General features: G+C 31.4%; 1 protein-coding gene across 1 annotated transcript in view; it reads right to left on the bottom strand.

Moving 5' to 3' along the window:
- Nucleotides 1-18,198, bottom strand: part of LOC143250655 (mannosyl-oligosaccharide 1,2-alpha-mannosidase IA-like) — a 31,791-nt gene extending 13,593 nt beyond the window's left edge. The window contains exons 1-4 of the mRNA XM_076501518.1: nucleotides 17,456-18,198; nucleotides 8,008-8,238; nucleotides 1,311-1,391; nucleotides 17-111 (exon numbers count right to left, since the gene is read on the bottom strand). Of these exons, the coding sequence (XP_076357633.1) occupies nucleotides 17-111; nucleotides 1,311-1,391; nucleotides 8,008-8,238; nucleotides 17,456-18,055 (1,007 nt within the window). The 5' untranslated portion in view covers nucleotides 18,056-18,198. The remainder of the gene's footprint in view (nucleotides 1-16; nucleotides 112-1,310; nucleotides 1,392-8,007; nucleotides 8,239-17,455) is intronic.
- Nucleotides 18,199-20,781: the final 2,583 nt, after the last annotated feature.

A 20,781-nucleotide genomic window follows, 5' to 3' on the forward strand; every position in this document is an offset into this window, starting at 1 on the left:
TGAATTTATACTTTACGTTTTTAAATTGATAACAGCATTAGGAATTCCAGTGGGAGTATTAAATACAGGAAGAAGTTTTTGAGCAATTTCATTCGCTTTCTCCTTAAACATCTAGAAAGATAAATATAAAAACTGTAAAATAAAGCATGCATAATTCTTAAATGTTTAAAAACTGTAGACCATTTACACAATGGTAAGAATATTGTCACTTAAATACAATATGTATAAAAACTGTAATACATAAAACCAATTCTAAATAAAAATAAAAACTCATTTCTAAACATATATTTGGTACTACATTCCCTTAGAGTTTGACACTGGTGAACTAGATATTCCTTAACCACTCTCGTGTTTTTAGCTTCAATACTTGAAAAACTGCTTTAAATACTAGAAAATACTATTTCACAATTGTTTGAATATTCAAAGTCTAAAATATGTTATTTTGGCAACTTCAGTAATATATGAACAGGGTACAAATATGCAAGTCTGATAAAAACATTAATTGTAGACTTTGTAAATTTACAGTGGGAATATTTCCACACTGAGATGAAACCCAATAGTGCTTGTTATAAAAATAAAACCATGTGAGATTTTTAAGGAGTGTTACCATTTTAAAATATAAAATTTCAAAACTTTTTAAAGATAGGAATTATAGCTATACAAATGAAGTATCTTCATACAGAATGTAGTATATAATATGGTACCCGTTTCTTTATAGCTTGTCAAAAATTTTATAACAATTTTGTTTAACTACACAAAAACATTTTTTAAATTTATATATCACCCAATTCTTCTTGTCTTAATTTTTTTTTACCATTTTATGCCACTACTTTCCACAATACAGGATAGTACGAAAACAGATACAAACCATTAACACACACAGGAACACTAAAAACACAGATCACAACACTTTTATTGAAAGGATCATCTGTCTATAAAGAACTGAAATATACAGTGTTTCAGTGGAAGTATTGTAATCAGATCATGTTAGAATACAAATCATGATTAAAAATAAAAATAAGTAACATACATGATCTGCTTTGAAAAATTTCTACAATATTCTATGATAATTTGTTAGTCATTTTAACCCAAAGAATATTTAACACCAAATACTACTGGGTACTGCAACATTACAGTCCAGTTGTAAATTTTTGTAAACATAGATTAATGAAAGTGTTATGTAAAAGGAAAAAAAAAAGCTTTTCACATCAAATTACTTGTGTGTGTGTGTATTTCAAAATGTTGTTAATAAAAAGTTTTACAATAAATTAATACACTGAAGCAATAAACACATGGATGATTTTACTCACCACATCTCCAGTTAGGGCAAAGCATGATAAAAGGCCTCCAACAAATCTGATGTTGGCTTCAAATACAGATATCTCAACAAACTAAAGAAAACAATTGATGTGAATTTATTTTATGAAGTTATCAACATAGAGTAACATAAGTTATTTTTTTGTGTGAAATTAACTTGTTCTTTTTCACGGTACATACATTTCAACAGATGGATTACCAAGAGTAAATTCATTTGCACAGTGTTTGCAAAGGTTTATAATACAAAAAATGATAAAAAAACAGAATGTTTAAAACCTTTTTTTCTAAATTTATATAATGGAATAATTGATGCATTTTAATTTTTTTCATAAAAGTTAAAACCTATAAAAGTTTCAATATAAAACTGCAAAATATAATTCCCAAAAATATTAAGTAAACTACATAGAGTGCATAACAAATTCTAATATATTTATCTTCAGTTTTTACTTAAACAGTATCTACAGTTATTGCAGACCTCAAAATTACTTGCAGTCTAATAGCCCAAGCCTAGTGAATTTAGTTGAGTAGTCCAACTTTCAAATGAAAATTGCAGTATATCATAATTTCTGGCATTTACAAAATAACTACATACACCACAAATCAGACACTCCCATACCTTGGTGTTGCTACTCTTCTTTTTCCTCTGGATCTCAGTTATGTGATTTTATATTAAACTTAATTTAAGCAACTACAGAAAGCTCATATGACAATTTTTCAACTGATTGGATACGTTGTCTTCTATCAAACTTGACTAATACTTCCCAATGTTGATCAATAAGCCTAATGTTCAGTAAGAATATTTTAACACACTCTTATTGACACTAGTTCTAGAAAGAGTGCTTTTAGTTTTTTAAATCCTTTCTCATCATTTAAATTTGTGGTTTGATGCATTCATGTAACTTTTATGCAAATTACTACCAGATAAATAACACATCAGTAAGATGTGTGTCACATAAAGCCTCTTTGTTTAGCATTCTATCTTTGCAACAGTAACTACCTTTCTGTGACAGGCTAATAGGAATTCCACAGTTAGCAGCCTTTTAACTCTACTAGTCCAGCTGACTACCACAAAACATGTTAAAGTCCTATTATTGTATAAATGCTTCTCATTCAAAAAATATTTTTTCATACTCTTGTATTTTCTATTATCAGTAAAATATCCTTTTTACATATTACCTTTTCATACCATACATTATTTAAACTTACTTTTAACATTCTTTATAGAAAAATGCAATGTACATGATTTTTTGCAAAACATTTCTCCTTTATATTTTCTTTATTATTATACTTTGATATAGAATACTGAAAAATATGAAAACATATAAGAAACAGCACAAAAACAATGTTGACTGATGCTATTCAGCAACCTTCATCGATATATATACATAAACCAAACGTGTATTTACTTGTATCCTAACTCCATGGAGCCTGTTTGGCCAATCTTAAACAAAATTTGAACACAAACAATTTGAAATGTGGAAAATGTTCCAAGGGGGGTCAATATTGAACTTAACTCATTTCTATTTTGTAAAGCCTGTTGAATAATTACTTCCAGCCTATTTAGTTAATCTCAAACAATCTTGGCAAGTTAATGGACAATGTTGAATATTCTACATAGATTCAAAATATGAAAGTTGCTGAATTATTTCTTAAACAGCAATGCTTTTCTCATGACCAACAAGATGTAGAGTGTTCAAAGTTGGGATCACCTCAAAATATTTATTTGTTGGTAGATGAAAAGCAAACAGCAAATATTGTTTATGATGAAGCTTTGGTATAATTTAAAATTTTTGAGATAAAACTTATGTTCAAGTTATTACTTTGACAGAAATGACTGATGTTAAACTTAAATTGTTTTAAGTAAACATTCCTTGTCAGTCAAAGGGCATTTCAGCTTGTTCTTAAGATGTTGTGAACATAAAGGTACTAGTATTTAAAACAAAAGGCCTAGTCTGGGATAATACTTGGCACCTGATCATGCAAGACAAAGGTTCTCTACTCTTCCTGTTCTAAGTAATGTTTTACTACAGTACCTCATAACAGATATAAGTTTGGGATCATTGTCCTGCTGGAATGTAAAGCTACTTCCAACAAATGAGTCCCTAAGAGACAACATGGTATATCACAATCCACCTGTCTTTTGCCCCAGTTAAGGTGCCATCAATTTTCAGAATGTCATTACCCCAACTAATAGAGAAGTAACCCAATACTTGTATTGAACATGCCCTATATTTCATTATCACTAATTTTCTTAGGTTCCAAACAAATAAACTGACTGATTATTTTGAAACTGTTCAACACTGGTAGCAGAAAGATAAATGACCAAAAGTTAATAGTTATATATCACTGAAAAAGTTAGAAAATGTAATTTAAGATTAACTAACGCAACACCAGCAAATTTAAATTTTAACTAACATAGATCATGCTGTTGTTAATAATGTTTTTTGCATATTTAAAGTTATAATTTTTCTATAGCAAAAATGTATTTCCAATAGGTACTTCTTCATTTACAAGATTAGCTAGAATCTAACATTGATTAGAAGGAGGGACTGGTGCCAGGGAAGAGACCTCCTTGAAAAGCATCCAAAAGATACCTCTATGGATGAGAGTCAGATATGAAGGGAACTACCCTAATTCTGAGCCATGTACACTATTCTCCTGTGTGGAACGTGTAAGATATCAAAATGGAAAATAAGAGGAGCATATCCAAGTGGGAGATAATGTAGTAGGAAAGTGATCCTGACCAGAGAAATATATATCTTAACTCAATCCCCTAATAAGAAAAGTGGATGAAGAAGAATGCACCCCTGAATTTAGAGTGGCCAGGATACAGTGGACCATACTCAGTAAGTTAACTGCATCCAAAATCTCCTTGTGAGGTAGCAACATCCATTTGAAAATAAGGATTATACCATCTTCTTATCAAATGTAAGAACTGGGAAACTGAAAAACATTCCCATTCCTGAGTCTGACACAAGGATTAGCTCTGAGATGAAGATCCAGGAACTTGAAATTTAATATGAAAAAGATGTCTATCACATGTAATCAACTTCCCCAACTGTGAAGCAGGCTGGGACCTTCTAAAATGGAAATAGCATCCCCAGTAAGAGAGGACAAAGAAAAGCCAAAAGCCATGAATAGAGCCAGAAAAAGTCCATGTACCACCATGACCCACAACACAAATGAAGGAATCAAGAGAGGAAGATAGACAACTTGAAACCTGGGTAAGGATGAGGACTTATGTTGATTGGTGCATTCTAAATCCAACACCACACCATAGGGTACCGACATTCACACAGGACAGGATGAGGGCTCCCAATCAAAGGGGTGAACTTCATTTTTGACAACTCAACTTCAGCACTTGCATAAATAATATCAGAAGGCCATGTTATCCAGCAAGGTGATGGCTCAATTCCTCTGAAGGCCACATATCATCTACATCAGCAGAACAATACTACTCCACTCTCAACTGTCAACAACCCCAAAAATTCAGAAATGGAATGTGATAAAGACTTCACTAGAAGAAAAGAGGGTGAGTATGCAGTGGAATCCAGATGAATGTCACCAGAGATAGTACAAGTAACTATGAAAGCCTATTTTGAAAAGTAGACAATACCAAATTATTCAGGCAGTGATAGGCAGCTTATACCCAGATGCTTTACCCTTGCAGTCCATGAATGGTATGCTCTGGAATGGGCTTGTTTATGAAAAAAAAACATTGAGGTTATGCATCTTCAAGTGAGTTTGTGCAGCACACCATCTCATCAATGAGCACTGCAAAGCCATGGAAGAGAGCACAATTCAACATGGCTGTACAATGTGGATTTCAATTGAAGGATACCTGGTCAGGCACTGCTTGTTGCAAAGCAGAATACAAATAGTGAATAATAAAGCAAGGACTCCTGAAAGGAGAGACATAATTAATGGAAATTTACCCAGTTAGAGTAGCACCAAAGAATGAGAAACAGTTATAGATGGTAGATGAAAACCCAATGAGGAAAAAAAGCACAATACAGTATAAGTAAGGGAAGATGAATGTGTTAGGTGTAATTAGTGCCAGATCAAGATGATCACAGGGCCTAGGCACCTTCTGTTCATAGTGCCCTACCAGCCATACAAGTTAAACCAGAAGTTAAATAAATTATACATTTTTTAAATTATACATCACCATAACTGCACACACACTGAATTAACATCTTTATTAATAACATACTAATACCCCATAATGTATTTAATTCTTTTAAAAATAGATTAGTATGAAATAAATTATGGAATAAAAATGCCTTTTTATTTAAATGAAAAATGAAACTTGTTTTAATTTTATCAAAAATTTTTTCTGAGATCAAGTGTTTACAGTTCACAAAAATCTTATATGTCTGTGTTCAAACATATTTACAAAAACATGGTTATGTATTAATGTTAACACTTAATGGTAAAAAAGTTAATCAGTTTAGAGTTTTAATTCATGCTGTATATTTATGCAAATGTAAGTACACAAACTAATGAGTATATACAAAAATATATCATAACTTAAAGATGTAGTAAAGTTTTTACTGTAAAATGCATTTCATGTTTTTATGCTAAGATTAACTTTTAAGGAAAGTTTTCATGGACCCATAGTTTTCAAACCTCAAATTTTCATAGGCCCTAGGCATTTTGCTTATTGTGCCTAATGAATAATGTAGCCCTGGGTGTAATCCTCATGCCTTAATGTAAGAGTTTCCAATGGTTGACAAAGATGAGATGCTAGAAAAAAGATGTCAAACCTGATGAGAAAACAGCTAGAACAAAGTCCAGGAAGAAGAAAATTAAGGAAAGTAAGCCAATGGGATCAAAAGCAGACACATTTGATGACAGCAGAAGAAGGATCTTGACTCAAGAAAAACTGCCTAGGTATAAAGAGACAGAAGCAGGGACCATGGAAAGAAGCCACATGGACAACAGAACAACAAAATGCACAGATCATACATTGGAGTCAATGTGGATTGGGATAAGGAAGTTAAAGATGAGAAATAAAAGAATGGGAATCAAGCAAAGAGAAGAGTCACCTCCCTCACCCACCAATGTTTTAGGTAGGAAAAAAGATCTGAATAAAGAGAAGAGAGAGAAAAAAAGTATGACCAATATCATGGGATGCAAATCCAACCTCTGACACACACAAGCAGATACCTCACACACACACACACACACACCAGGTGAGTGTTGTGACAACTGAGTTAAAAGATTAAATTACTATTGTTTGCTAGTAAGGCACTTTTTATGAGCTCAGTTATGCTTGAAGGGAATGTAAAACACAGAATACAAGAAAGTAATACAATAAAAGGTAAAGTGAGGAAATAAAAGATCAGAAGAATATCCTAGGTCAGAATGGTAGACTGAGGCAAGATGACTAATCCAGAAGAAATGAAGAAACATAGTAAGATAGGTGTGGTACAAACCCAATGGTTCAGGAAAAAAATGAAGGTATGCAACAAGGCTGTCTGATAACCCAATATCAAGGGGACCAAAGGCCCACAACTGAAAAACTGGGGAAGAAACTCTGTCAACCTGAAATACAGGAGTTTGCTCTGCAGGAAACCACCTACAAGTAGATTATCTGTAGAATAATTCCATTTATGCCAAATAAAACAAGCTGAATGAAAGCTACCTGCAACACTCTCACATAGCTCCAGTGCAAAGGGTGGAGTGGCACCTGAGACAGTTTAAAAACATGTGGACCAATTCAAATAAATGACACTTTGAGTCACATGCTTTGCTGATAACACATGTTCAATATTTCAAACAAATTAGTAATACACACAATTGTGAGCTTTTTCCAAATACAAGTTTATATAATGTAAAAATTTGGCAAATTTAAGGTTTTAAATACTCATCCAACAGGATTTTTTGGGGTAGATGGAACAAGAGTAAGTTTGTGCAAAAAGAAAATTTCAACACTTTCATGTCAAAGTAAGTAATAACATAAAACATAAGTCTCACAAGATTTGTCTAAGATGAGAAGACTTTTGCTAGAAGACAAGGCAGTATATTCAAGTGAGACACTTTTGAGTAACTCAAACTACAACACTCTCTTTCTTACAAATATTGCCCATCCTCAGACCCTATTTCAGGGTTAGGAGGTTGTCACAAGTTGGTGCCAATTTTTTCTTGTAGTTTAATTTCTTCTTTCTCCAGCCAGGTTCTAACCCACAACTCTTTACACACCAGGTGAGTGTTCTAACAAGTGAGTTAAAAGATTAAACTACTAGTGTTTGCTAATAAGGCACTTTTTATGAACTCAAATTAATACTTAAAGGATAAGTGTACTACTGAAAAAAAAATCCCACTACTTGGCAGTTATAAAAAAGAAGAAAATTGTAGCTTTTCTTCTTGTAGTCAATAAAGAAGTGTCTTAGACATACATATCTTTTGTATTACTCATAAAATAAAATAATAAAAAGTACTATAAAAATTAGTGAAATTCCAAAATTGATTAGGTAAGGGACCATTTATAAATCAGAATATATTTGAGTAAGCCTGTACTACTTGAACTTACTTTTTCTTACACTAGAGTTGAATACAACTGTCCTCATTAGTATTTCTTACATGAACCTGATTCAGTTTTTCCAGTGTTAAACAAAACAAAACTTTGAATATAGTATACTTCCTTTTCAAACTACTTTATTGTACTTAGAAAGAATTTTGTGGTACCTGCTCACTAAAATCTTGATCAAAATTTAGATTCTTAGCCACCCAGTCTCTTCCCTTCTGAAATTCTTCCTTTAAACCCATCAAGAACAATGTATCTAGACCATCCACTATTGTTGCTCCCATAGCAGTCTTTCCAAATATTCCAGCAGAGTGACCTCTTTTACTAATAGGTCTTAATTCATTTTGGCCCCATGCATAATGAACATAATTATCCCACGCATGTTTCATCATCTAAAAAAAGAAAAAATACAAGGAACAACTTTAAACATTATGTTCATATTTTATTTCCCAGATAAGTTATGAATTCAAGTATAAAATTAACAATTTTTTTTTTTTGAGAGAAATAATATACAGACAGGAATAAAAAACAGCAGGAAGAAAATTATGCAACTTAAAGTATAAATATATAGTAACACAACACATGAAAAGTAAAATGAAATAGCATTACTTCTCACACCTTCACATACAATAAAATTTGCTAACATTACAAAATTTCATAGACAGATCTCAGAAACTCGCTTCTTTTCAATGAATGATATTTGTGTTATTAGATTTTCTTCATCAAATTTACTAACTTTTGCAATAAATTTAATAATCGCCTCGCTACTGATTATAAGATTATAGTTTTACATAACATTACAAACTTTAACAACACAGATCTACATTTCAAGTTAGTTTTTTTTAAGCTAATAACAAACATTAATTATATGACCATCATTAGTTTTACCTCTTGCTAGTTACTGTAACCTGTTTTACAGTTCCCTCTATAGTTTAGCTTTAAATCATTGATTAGTTAGATCAGTTTATATTGATAATTACTGTATTTAACAATATTGTTACTTCACTGTTCAAGTATGCTCAGTAATGTCATCCTTTTCATACCTTTTTTAAAACACCGATTGTACAAAAGCTGCAATGAATAAAAAGAAATGACCAAGAAGCAACTGCACATACAAAGTTTCCTCAGATTTAGCAGACTTAAACACTTGAGCTAATTTTAATGAACTACATGTACCTAAATATGTTTCTTAATTTCTAATTAAACTAAATGAATGAAGCACTAGTCATCTGAATTTAAAAAAAGAACAGGAAACCCTGTTCACAGCAATTTAATTTGTTACTGTGAATGATATCAAAATGTGTATATACAGTTCTAAAATAACACCACATTTCAACATAATGTAACTGAACTATGAAATAAGAGTTCTGCTTCAGACTCATCCACTCAATGTAAAATACTGCAAACACAGAAACAAAAACTATCAGTGCATGACTTCATTTAGTACATTATGTGCATTACAAATGAAAATGTAAATGTACATAGTATAATGAAAAATAAAAAACCACTACAGTTCACTTTTCAAAGCATTAAGAGCTTTTTACGTACCACATCGATACAAAACACAACAGATGCACTTTTATCTGTAGGAACACACCATATGACAACTAGAAAAAATGACTAAATATATTCTGATACTACTTGATAAAGATGTCACAGCCTGTGTTGAAATAATGCTTTCACTCCTTTCTCAATTCTTTGTAACCATATCTTGTTGGGATAACAAAAGCCATACAAGTATACAGATATACTACCCACATGCACACATAACATAAACCATTCCATATAACCAAACATGTATGTTTGTATAACGTCTTATTTCTAATTATTTATTTGGGCATAAATATTGGTAAACGTAATATGCTAATAATCAGCACACATTTTTTGCAAGGTGCCTACAGATTATTTGGTCTTTTGAAATTCATGCAAGTTCAACAAATCTTAATATAAAACAATAAAAACCCTTTAACCCAACCACATTCAAAGGTGGACCTTTCTTCTTCAGGGGTTAAGCCTTTCAAAAATGTTTGTGTTAGAGATTTGAACCTTGGAAGTTTTATGAATGAATCTTATCCGTTCCACTAGTATATTATGGTCATGGTAGACAGTACTGTAAAACCCTCAAAAAACGTAAGCTGAAGTGTCCAATTACCACATTACAACTCCATAGTATTAGAGATCCATATTCCGTTAATTACTCTACAAGATTTTAAACTATCCTACTTAAATTAAAGTTGACTACTTTTCAGGATTACACATAAACAATACACAAAATGAAGTGCACAACAAAATATAATTAACTTTTAATAGGTTTTAGTCACCTATCACACTGTTAACACAATATATCTTGTTAATGCTTTTGATTTTAACTTGCATCAATTGACATTTTGTGTAACATTTACAGTTCTGTTACATTAATGCTAAAGAACATAGCTACTGCTGAAAGTACAATAATTCTGCTTTTTAAACCACCTGTTATAAAATAGGTCACATGATTCTGAATTGAAAGCCAGTATGAAATCCAAACTCCTTGAACGACAGTCTTTCTAACATGAAATTTGCAAGTTCCAGACAAATGAATTGTTTACACAGTTTTGTTACTTAATGGAATTACACTAAAACCATAAAAATATTAGTCACAAAAAGAGAAATACTTGAAAAGCACTGACACTTCACTGTGTTTTTAAGTGTACAAATTTATAATGCCCTGAAAATTCTTTCCAAAAAGTACTTACACATACATTTTTAATAAGGAAATGAATTATGCCTTTTTAAATTGACCAGAATTTACTTACATGCTGCAAATTACACATCTTTCTAAATAAGTTTTTTGTAAGAATTAAAATACTTTTGCTATGGTATAGCTAAACAGTTCCAAAGCTTTCATCTTGCACTGGAAAATTTTCTACAATTTTAGCAAATATGTAGGAGTTTTGCAATACAGATTTAACTGCACAAGTTACATACATTTCTAAATATAAATGTACCTTAAACAAACATTGATATTAAAAGATATGTGATAGTACATCTGTCACAGCAGCTGTCCTCTTCTACTTCACTCTAGAAGTCCATGGTGAGAACTGTCCATAAAAGGCATATTACGAAAGTAAATCAATACTGCTAGGAAAAACCTACAAGTGATCTTGTGAAACTCCATTTTAAAAGTGAGTGTTGAGTAGCCATGTAATTTATAAATATGAAACTAAGATGGCCTGGCAGCTCTGATTTGATTGTTTGATGTATACCTTGCCAGGTACCACTTGCTACAGAGCAGGATCCATACAGGAAAAAAAAAAAAGGAAATGCTTCTGAAAAATAAGAGGTATACAAATAACTTACCCATTCAATATCACTGAATTCTGAATAATGGCCATGAGTGGAAGATAACCTGACAATGAAGAAACAGTGACCCAATGCACATAGTGAGAAGTGAACATTTGAAGTGTGGGTCCACATGCTCAATTTAAGAATTTCCTCTAAAGAATAATGTAGATGAGATATCACAGAAAAGGTAAGTTCCCTAATTTGATAAACTGGAACAAATTACAGGAAGAATGAGACAAGGAAGTGTAAGGCAACTGAATTAAAAGCTGAACCCAACTGAAATGAGTAGAAGGAAATAGCCACATGGAGGAAATCTGCCAATATAACAGAGTACATACTGGACATAGTAGTTATCTGAATCAAACCAATGATGTAGACAGAAAATGGAAAAAAAGTAAATCAACAAGGAGTTACCATCAGGAGTCAAAATTGTGAGAAGTAAAAAGTGATCTGGATAAAGATGTGGTATGATAAAGGAAACAGGAAACATTAATGGCAAGTACAAGGAAATGGATAAAAGTCCCTTGGATAATATCCAAATAACCTACTGATCTGTGTCAATTGAGCCCCCACTAGACATGAACCTACCAGGTACATAGGTACTGTTGGCAATGTGCCCATCAGCATATAATAATACAAGAGGAGAAACCCATGAACTGGTTAGTGCTAGGAAAAAACAGGACAAGAAACAGTAATAAGGGTTTGTCTTGACTCGGAATGAAAAAAACAAACTAAAGTTGAAGGCATTGATTGCTGTCTCAGTGATTCCACAGTTTCAGGAATAATTCCAAAAGCAAACCAGAGGAAAAGGTGGACAAAACTTAAAGTCTTAGAAAGAAGTACGTGGTAAATAAACTTGGAAAAATGTAGCATTCCTCCACAGAAAATCCCAACAAACTGAAGGTAGCACTGAAAAAGAACAGTTATTTACATGAATACAGGTAATAAAATGCATCAGAATTAGTATATATAGTCCTTGTGTAGCTTCAAACAAATATCCCAAACAAAAAAAAATCTAAGTTTTCTTGAGAATTCTTTGACCTTTTTGTGATGTTAACTATACTTCTACAGGAAGCACTTGCATTACAAAACAACAATGGTAATAATTTAGTTCTAGTCTTAAAATGTCCATTTAAAGCTTTATAACAGCTTTATTGTTTTGAAAGGTAAACTTGAAACAAAACATTGTCACTAATAATAAAAAAAGGTGAGATTTAAAAACACGACATATATGCTATTGTCCAAGTAATATTTTGGTATGATCATGTGAACACAATTATAAGTGTGTTCATGTGTGTGTGAGAGAGACAAACAAACTTTAGTCTTCAGTATCTATACAAAATATTGACAAATTTCAATGCACGTAAAAGAAGATCAAAAGCTGAAAAAACTTTCTACTTTTACCCCTTGGATTCTTCCATTTACAATTAATTTTATTTCATTAGGTTTGCATTTTTTTGTATTTTAGAAACATTTATAGAATTTACAAAAAACATATGAAATTTAGTTCTTTGTGAGGGGGGCATAAACTTGTTTTCAATCTTTTAATCATTGTTGGTAAACAGTATTTTGAAATATTAACATTGTAACAGATAATTTTCTTTAAAATATAAGACTGATCTTCATGTATTTAACAATCGACACAACTATTAAAACTAGAAATATAGTAAATTTAAAAAAATGAGTAAGAGTAAGAACAATTTCACAAATTGAAAAACTTGACTATTCAGATATAAATGAGAAAAAACTTAATTGAATGTTATAAATTATCCTTTATATTGAACAATCTCATGTGCATGCTAATGAGGTTGTTAATCTCTAACTTTCAATGCTGTGCATGCTCAAAAAAGTATCAATAACCAATCTAAGTTAGCAGCCAAGGCTTTGATCAGACACTTCATCAAGTAACTCACAATCCAAGATGCAAGATTTATTGGTTGCATCCACAATTAACAAAACTGAGTCACAAAATCCTTCACACACAAAATTGTTTGGAAAACAAAATACTGCATCCAGTTGTATCCAATGGAATCATACCTTTTGATTTTTTTTCAGTTAGAAACTATTCTCATATTATAAAACATTCTTTAAACCTTACAAAATCAAACATTTCCTATATTATTACTTCATTATTCATAGTAAGCACATTTTATTTACATGAAAATAAGTTTGTTCACCCTAAAATGGGCCACAACTCACATTAAATACCTCAAATAAATTGCTTCACATCTCATGCATAGACACTATTTGTATATGCATACCTTAAACTGATAATGAGGGTTGGGGCAAAGTTCTTGCTGAATGGATGGGTGTTAGTTAATTTGTCCATAACACTTTGTAAACAAATTACTTCAACTAATGAACTGTGAACTATTGTTATATTCCAGGCTCTAAGAATTGTTTTCTAGCTGTATATGTAAGAGATATAACTTCCTAGTACAAACTTCAAAGAATAAGTATCATGTACAAATCACATAAGGCTTAAGAGCTGTTGTTTTTCTATTTAAAAAATACATGTAAATGTGCACTGCTTGGCATGATATACATGACAGCTAACTAAACTACCATATAATATATGTAACACTCGAAAGGCTCAGGTTAAAGTTTAACAAGTCTCCTCAGTAATGCAAGTTGATCTCTTCAGAGTGGATAAACAACAACCTGATTCATGTTGCAGACTAAACAGATGGTCTACAGGAAACTGTGCCCATCTTTCATAGCAGTTAAAAAATCAAAAAAATCACTGAACTTTGGTGACTGACTCCAATTACTTGCCACTCAATAAAGTTTAATTTTTCCACAGCCTTAAGTTTGTTCTAATCATTTTCATGTTTGATGTAAAAAGAAATAACCTTCAGAAATAAGAACAATGTTTTTATTGTGGAATAAGGTTTCAGTTATTAAAAATAAAAACAATTTCCTTACTGTAAGAAGATTTCCACAATAATTCTACAAAGTAAGGTAATTCACTTTTAACTAATGGCATACAAGAATTTGATCAATGTCACATTTGTTGCTTAAAATTCCATTACATTCAATTACTTTGAAGAGTTCACTTTTTTTCAAGTTACACAAGTATAAAGTAACTGTACCCTTTACAAACGTGTTATTGATTTATTAAATAAACATACAAATTCCTGCTCTTGTTTTTTCAGATTTACTTAACTTGTAGTGCTGACATTATTTCTAAGAAATGCTGTATCAACATTGCTTTGTATATCTTTATCATTAGAAAACCTACAGTTAAGTTTGTTTAATAAATAAATTACAATTATGTAATGATTCTGCAATATAATTCCTGTCATTCATGTGGCCGTAATTGAAAAGTTTTATTTGCACTGAATCAATTATTCAATAACACACATGATTATATTCATTTTCAATAAGTATATGCATACATATTGCAAACTGTGGTGTCAGTCCGTGCATTTGTTTATCTCCTATTTAGAGCAACCATTTCCTGCAATGCATTTCAAAAGCTGCACACACTCAGGTAAAAATCAACATTTGCTTTTGAAATGAAAACAGGCATGAATAACATTGATGTCAAATTTTATTTCTACACTAAATTGTTAGGAATTAGCCACTTCATCATTCACATTTCAATATGTGACATAACTTAAAGAATAAAAATGAAGATTTGTCATATGTTCTTGAGTGGCCCTTAACATAATTGAAATACTCAATTACTTTTCCAAGTGGGTAGTGTAAGTAGCTGAAAGCCTGGGCTCCAAGTGAAACCAAAAATGGAACACAACCATTTTGAAGCTCATGATACAATTTAAATTGATAGATAAACTTGTCTGAATATAAATGGGGACTGGTACTTTTGCTTGTAATTGATTTGTTCTTTTGTGACTTGACTGATAAATTGGCCTTTGAAACTGTCACATAATAAAATTTAAAATGTTTTGAAAACTTAACTATAATAAAACTAAAATTACTGATAGGAATCAATTTTTGAAATTTATTTTGAAAACTGAAAGAAATCTACCAAACTATGCAAATAATCAAGGAGATACACACAGAGGTGCTTCACTAAAAAAGACACAACATGTATTAATATTTTAGACAAATTTGAATAAAAGAATTAAACTAATAAACAATTCTGATAAATGTTTAGGCTTTTTCTATCAGTTTGATTAATACAGTTGAGAAAAAAGTTACTCCTAAAACTTTGCCTTTCTTAAACAAATAAGACAAACAGAATATTAAAATTCACTACAATATAATTAAATAGGATATATTAATATTTCATACAATAAATAAAAACAAGGTAAGTTGGTGTGTAGATGATAAAAGATTAAAAGGTTGTAGCTTGAAGTATTAATGACATCAAGGATTTTTTATACTGTGCTTACATTAAGTTGTAGTTACAAAATGAATCAAGGACAATAATTATTCAAAGAATTTTAAAGGGAAATTTATTATAAAAAAAAAAGAATAAATCTAAAGTTTTTCAGCAATTTACTGACTGGTATTTTTACAAACGTGGTGGAAAGAGCTTCAAATGGATAACTCCTGATTACTGAAGTGTCAATGTGGTCCGTTCTGAAACAAAGTATGAAAAGAATAACTGAGAAATGAAACTAGAAGCCTATTAGTTTGACTTCTGTTGTTAGCAAAGTATTGGAATATACTGGTTAATTATGGACTAGTAACCTGCCAATTCCCCTCACATTCAATGGAAACTCTACTACTTTGAGTTTTGAACAGGCCGAAACCTACATGCTGTTGTAAAACATGGCTATCAACAGGTCACAGAGTGATATGATTAGATGAACTAGCCTGAAATTGTTTGACTTGCAATGACTCATGACAGCAATACTCTCATTTTTTCCATAGTAGGCAATACCAGCAGATTTCTCTACCTTGTTGGTCAAAATTTAATGACCATACAGTCCTGAATAATTATTATATAGGTTGGAAAGACACCTGAAAATAAATTATCATATATGCACAATTATTCAGAACTATATAGTACTGTCACTCATAAAGGTATCAAATAATTGGCATTTAACTCGCATTTCTCAGCACGGTTTAGCTTTCTTGTCCTGCTAATTTGATTTCATGTTTACTTACAAAACTTCTCATTTTTTGGATAAGTGTGTCCCTTTTAATGCTGTTTACCTCATCTTTTAGAGTCTTTTACTAAGAAATTAATAAGTGGCATGTTAACAAAATTCATTGAAAGTATATACACATGTAAAAAGCTGACTATAAATTTGCTTAGTGGTAAAATGTAAAGACTTACACGCAATGGTGATTTATCTAACCAAAAGAACATGATGTGAACAATGGAATTCCTCATGGATCTGATTTATCATTTTTTTTTATTAATTATTCATGCTTTCTTAGTCAGTGGTATTTATTGATTTGATAAAATTCATTGCTGGACAAAATGTCAAAAAAGACCCTTAGTTAATGGACCAGACTTGAGATCAATTCCATTACTAAGAAGTTTACATTTATGTGGTTGGAAACACTTATTGTGTAAAAGAACTAATAGTATTGTGAAATAGTAAAAATAGAATTTTGACACAACTGAAACACTGATGCAGTCTTTGTACTTTTACTCAATGGCATCATTTAGAGCAATCACTTTTCACATTTACAACTTCTACACTTACAGGTGCACTCCAACTTCCATTAAATTATCAGTCCATAAAGAATCATAACAAGTACATATCAATTGTGATTTCTTCACCATCCCTCCCTACTTCTTATGTGATTTGAAATATTTATCAAATTATAGTTTATTTTCAGCATTAATGTAATTTAAGTTAAACAGAGCACATCATCAAAAACTAGTCAATTGCATTCAACTGATCAATTACTCTCAAATGAGACTTAGCCACTTGGAATAATCAAAAAAGTAAAAACTAGAAATACTAATTTGATTTGTTGGTAATTTTGGACATTAACTGAATTTTATACATTAGTTAAGGCATCAAATTATAAATAATTTCAAGACATTTATCATAACTTACACAACTAGGGTGAAAAGCCTGATACTGGAATATTCAGTTATGTATATTAAATTGTACTAAACTACAGTACAAGCAAATGATTCCAAAAGCATTGGGAATTCAAAAAAAAAGATGGCAGATGCTAAAAGCAGTTATTAAATTTTGGTGTTGGCAAATATCACACTGTCAAACATATAGCTTCAAAATCAAACCTGATTATTAGACTATTGTTTCTGATATAATCTCACATTTGTAACTTTTGTGATTTTCATTAAGGTATAAACTATCCTGTTTAATAAAAGTGTGAAAAACATACTTCTCTGACTTTATTTCTTCTTTCCCTTATTATATAGTCTGTTCTTCTATTATCTCCTTCAAGCTGTTTTTCAAATGATAAAGAGACTTTTCCATATTTATGATGGTCTAAAGGTGTTATACTTTTATGTTCTTCCACCTGTTTTCCATAACCTGATTTGACTTGTAGATCATGATTGGACTTATCTTGTGCTTTCTCATTTTCAAGAGCCATATGACTTTTAATTCTTTCCTTTTTAATATCGTCTTGTATTTTCAGATTCAACTTAACTTTGTCTACTATTTTGTGCGGATCTAATTCTACATTATGTAGAATTCCATGTCTCACAAGGTTTGCGTTAATAATCGCACTATCATGTGATCCTACTTCAATGAAACTTTCAGTGAAAGCAAAACGCTTGTAGGCAGTTTGGATTGATTTACTATTATTAAATTTTGGTAGAAATAATAGAAATCCTAAGAAAATTAAACCAAAAGTACCTATAACCACGAGTAAAATTATAAATTTTGTACGAAACCTTAATGTCTTACGTCCTAACAATGGTACACCGTTTACATAACGTTGATAATAATAAGTCGGTAAAATTCCACTAGATGCCATTTTACTCTAATCAAATCTATTTTTCAACTAAAATCAACTACTTTAACATTAACACACATCTTTGCATCTGAGATCCACACAGCGCAAACCAACAATACTGTCATAGTACTACGAGCATCTCTTGTGATGTCATTACCCCTGGTGGTGAGAACGTTTTGTACTAAAAGGAAAATTAATTAATATTAGTTGTTTTATTAATTAAAAACTTAATCATAAACATTATTAACGAGAGGTGGATCTTATTAAACTTTATGACATATTTTGTGTGTCAGCAAACGTTAAGAATCAGGTTTCAAAACTCAAAATATACAGTAACAAATAAGCCTTTGTTGTTGTTGTTTTCCACTATTAGCGAAGATAGTAAACTGAAGACATAACTTCAAAATTTGTGTTTTGATTCATGGGGGGCATAACACAACTAGTCCATTGTGTCTCTTGATGACGAGAAACCCACTTGAAATAAAAATGTATCTCAGGACGGCTGGTATGGGTATTAACACTTTTATTAATAAACAAAGAACAATGTTTCGACTTGAAGGTTAACTTGAAGATGACCTAAGAAGGTCGAAACATTGTTTTCTGCTAATCAATAAAAGTAATAAAAGTGTTAATACTCATACCAGCTGTTCTGAGGTACATCTTCAGTCCATTGTGCATTTTCCTTGCTTAACTACAAATAAAACAAAATAATGTTTAATAAATAATGGGCTTCGTTTGCAATAAACAATAATTTCAGATAATAGGTTAAAGGCATTTGTCCTATTATTGTTAAAGAGGGTTTCAGAAAAGTGCTACTTTTTTACATCTATTCGCAGAAGGAAACATAATTAGGATTTTTAAGATTGTTAGAAGTTTGAAATGCATTAATTATCAATATGAGGTATTCATTAAAAGCTCTGTAGTCAATAAGACAAGAGAATGTAAGTTCGGGATACACAGAAATTAGATATGACTAAATTTAAGGCAATATTGCTTTTCTAGCAACTGCAGACAGCTAAGAGAATAAATACTTCAGCTTTATATAAAAGTTGCTACTTTCCCTGATACTGTAAAAGCCTTGGCAACTGAATTTATTTTTCAATTCTCAACGGAAACATTTGTTTCGTTTTCTTTCTAAAGTTGGAAAAGTTTTAAAACGACAGAATTTCACATCATTTGTCATAATTCCAAATAAAGAGTTATGAATAACATCTTTACACCATAATTCACGAAATAAAATATTTAATCAATCCAAAAGGAGGATGAATTAAAATCCAAAATTAATATGTCAAAAAACCTATGTGTGGGAAATTGAGGTATGACGACACAGTGTTATGAATTTGGTAGAGGAACGTTTTTATGCATACTTTTTTATTCTTTTATATGTTCTATAATGTATTAACACTACTTTAGTTTTTTTTAGTTTTCTGTAAGAGTTTGTAAGGAATGACTGGAAATGTTCCCATTAATTATTTTCTTCAAACAATCATCTCTGATAGTAATTTTGATAGCAGCTAAAAGCTTAATAATTAAAACAAGTAGTTAAAAACTCATAAGAAGCAATAAAGTAATCAATGGTGTTTTAGAGATTTAGGTGGGTCTTGTATGATATGGGCCTGGCATGGCCTAGCGCGTTAAGGCGTGCGACTCGTAATCTGAGGGTCGCGGGTTCGCATCCCAGTCGCGCCAAACATGCTCGCCCTTTCAGCCGTGGGGGCGTTATAATGTGACGGTCAATCCCACTATTCGTTGGTAAAAGAGTAGCCCAAGAGTTGGCGCTGGGTGGTGATGACTAGCTGCCTTCCCTCTAGTCTTACACTGCTAAATTAGGGACGGCTAGCACAGATAGCCCTCGAGTAGCTTTGTGCGAAATTCCAAAAACAACAACAACAATTGTATGATATACATCTTTATAATCTGAAAATTGATTCTGTTTCACTCAGATAAAGAGTTTTCAAAATTTTAGTCCAGATAATTTATTGTAATAACAAGTTATGTGGTTCAGATAGAGCCATGAATTATATTGGGTTCTGCTGGGCAGATCTTTTTATTTTCTTTTATAGAAAGCTCTATGGTATCGTGTTGATGTGTTTCATTATTTTCTATTGACTACTCCTCTTCTCTGTGTTTAAAAAATAATAATCTTAAGTTCCTGTTCAATCCTTGTTTTACAGTTAGGGTGGCCCAGCATGGCCAGGTGGGTTAAAGCGTTCGACTCGTAACCTTAAAGTTGCGAGTTCCAATCTCCGTCGCACCAGACATGTTCGCCCTTTCAGCCGTGACTGTCAATCCCACTCTTCGTTGGTAAAAGAGTAGCCCAAGAGTTGGCAATGGGTGGTGATGACTAGCTACCTTCCCTCTAGTCATACACTGCTAAATTAGGGACGGCTAGCTCGAGTAGCTTTGCGCGAAATTCAAAACAAACAAATTTGCAGTTAGGCATAAAAAACTAGTTTGGAAGTAAAGAGAATGTTGTTAACCTATAGACTTTAAACGATCACAGTTATTATTATTAATATTTTGAAGAAAGCATTTTGTATCTTTTGAGAAGTATTGATACAAACATTTCCTTATTTACTGGTTAAATGAAATTTATTTTCACTTGTGTCTGAATTATTGAAACTTTTTTAACCATTAAAGGCTTGTTATAGAAATTAAGTATTAGTGTGCTTCTCTGTGTTTCTTACTTCTGGTAAAATCTAAACATTTTATTCATTAACGTAACTTTCTACTAAAATATTTGATAT

Source organism: Tachypleus tridentatus, chromosome 5 (assembly GCF_004210375.1).
Source record: "Tachypleus tridentatus isolate NWPU-2018 chromosome 5, ASM421037v1, whole genome shotgun sequence".
NCBI lineage: Eukaryota > Metazoa > Arthropoda > Merostomata > Xiphosura > Limulidae > Tachypleus > Tachypleus tridentatus.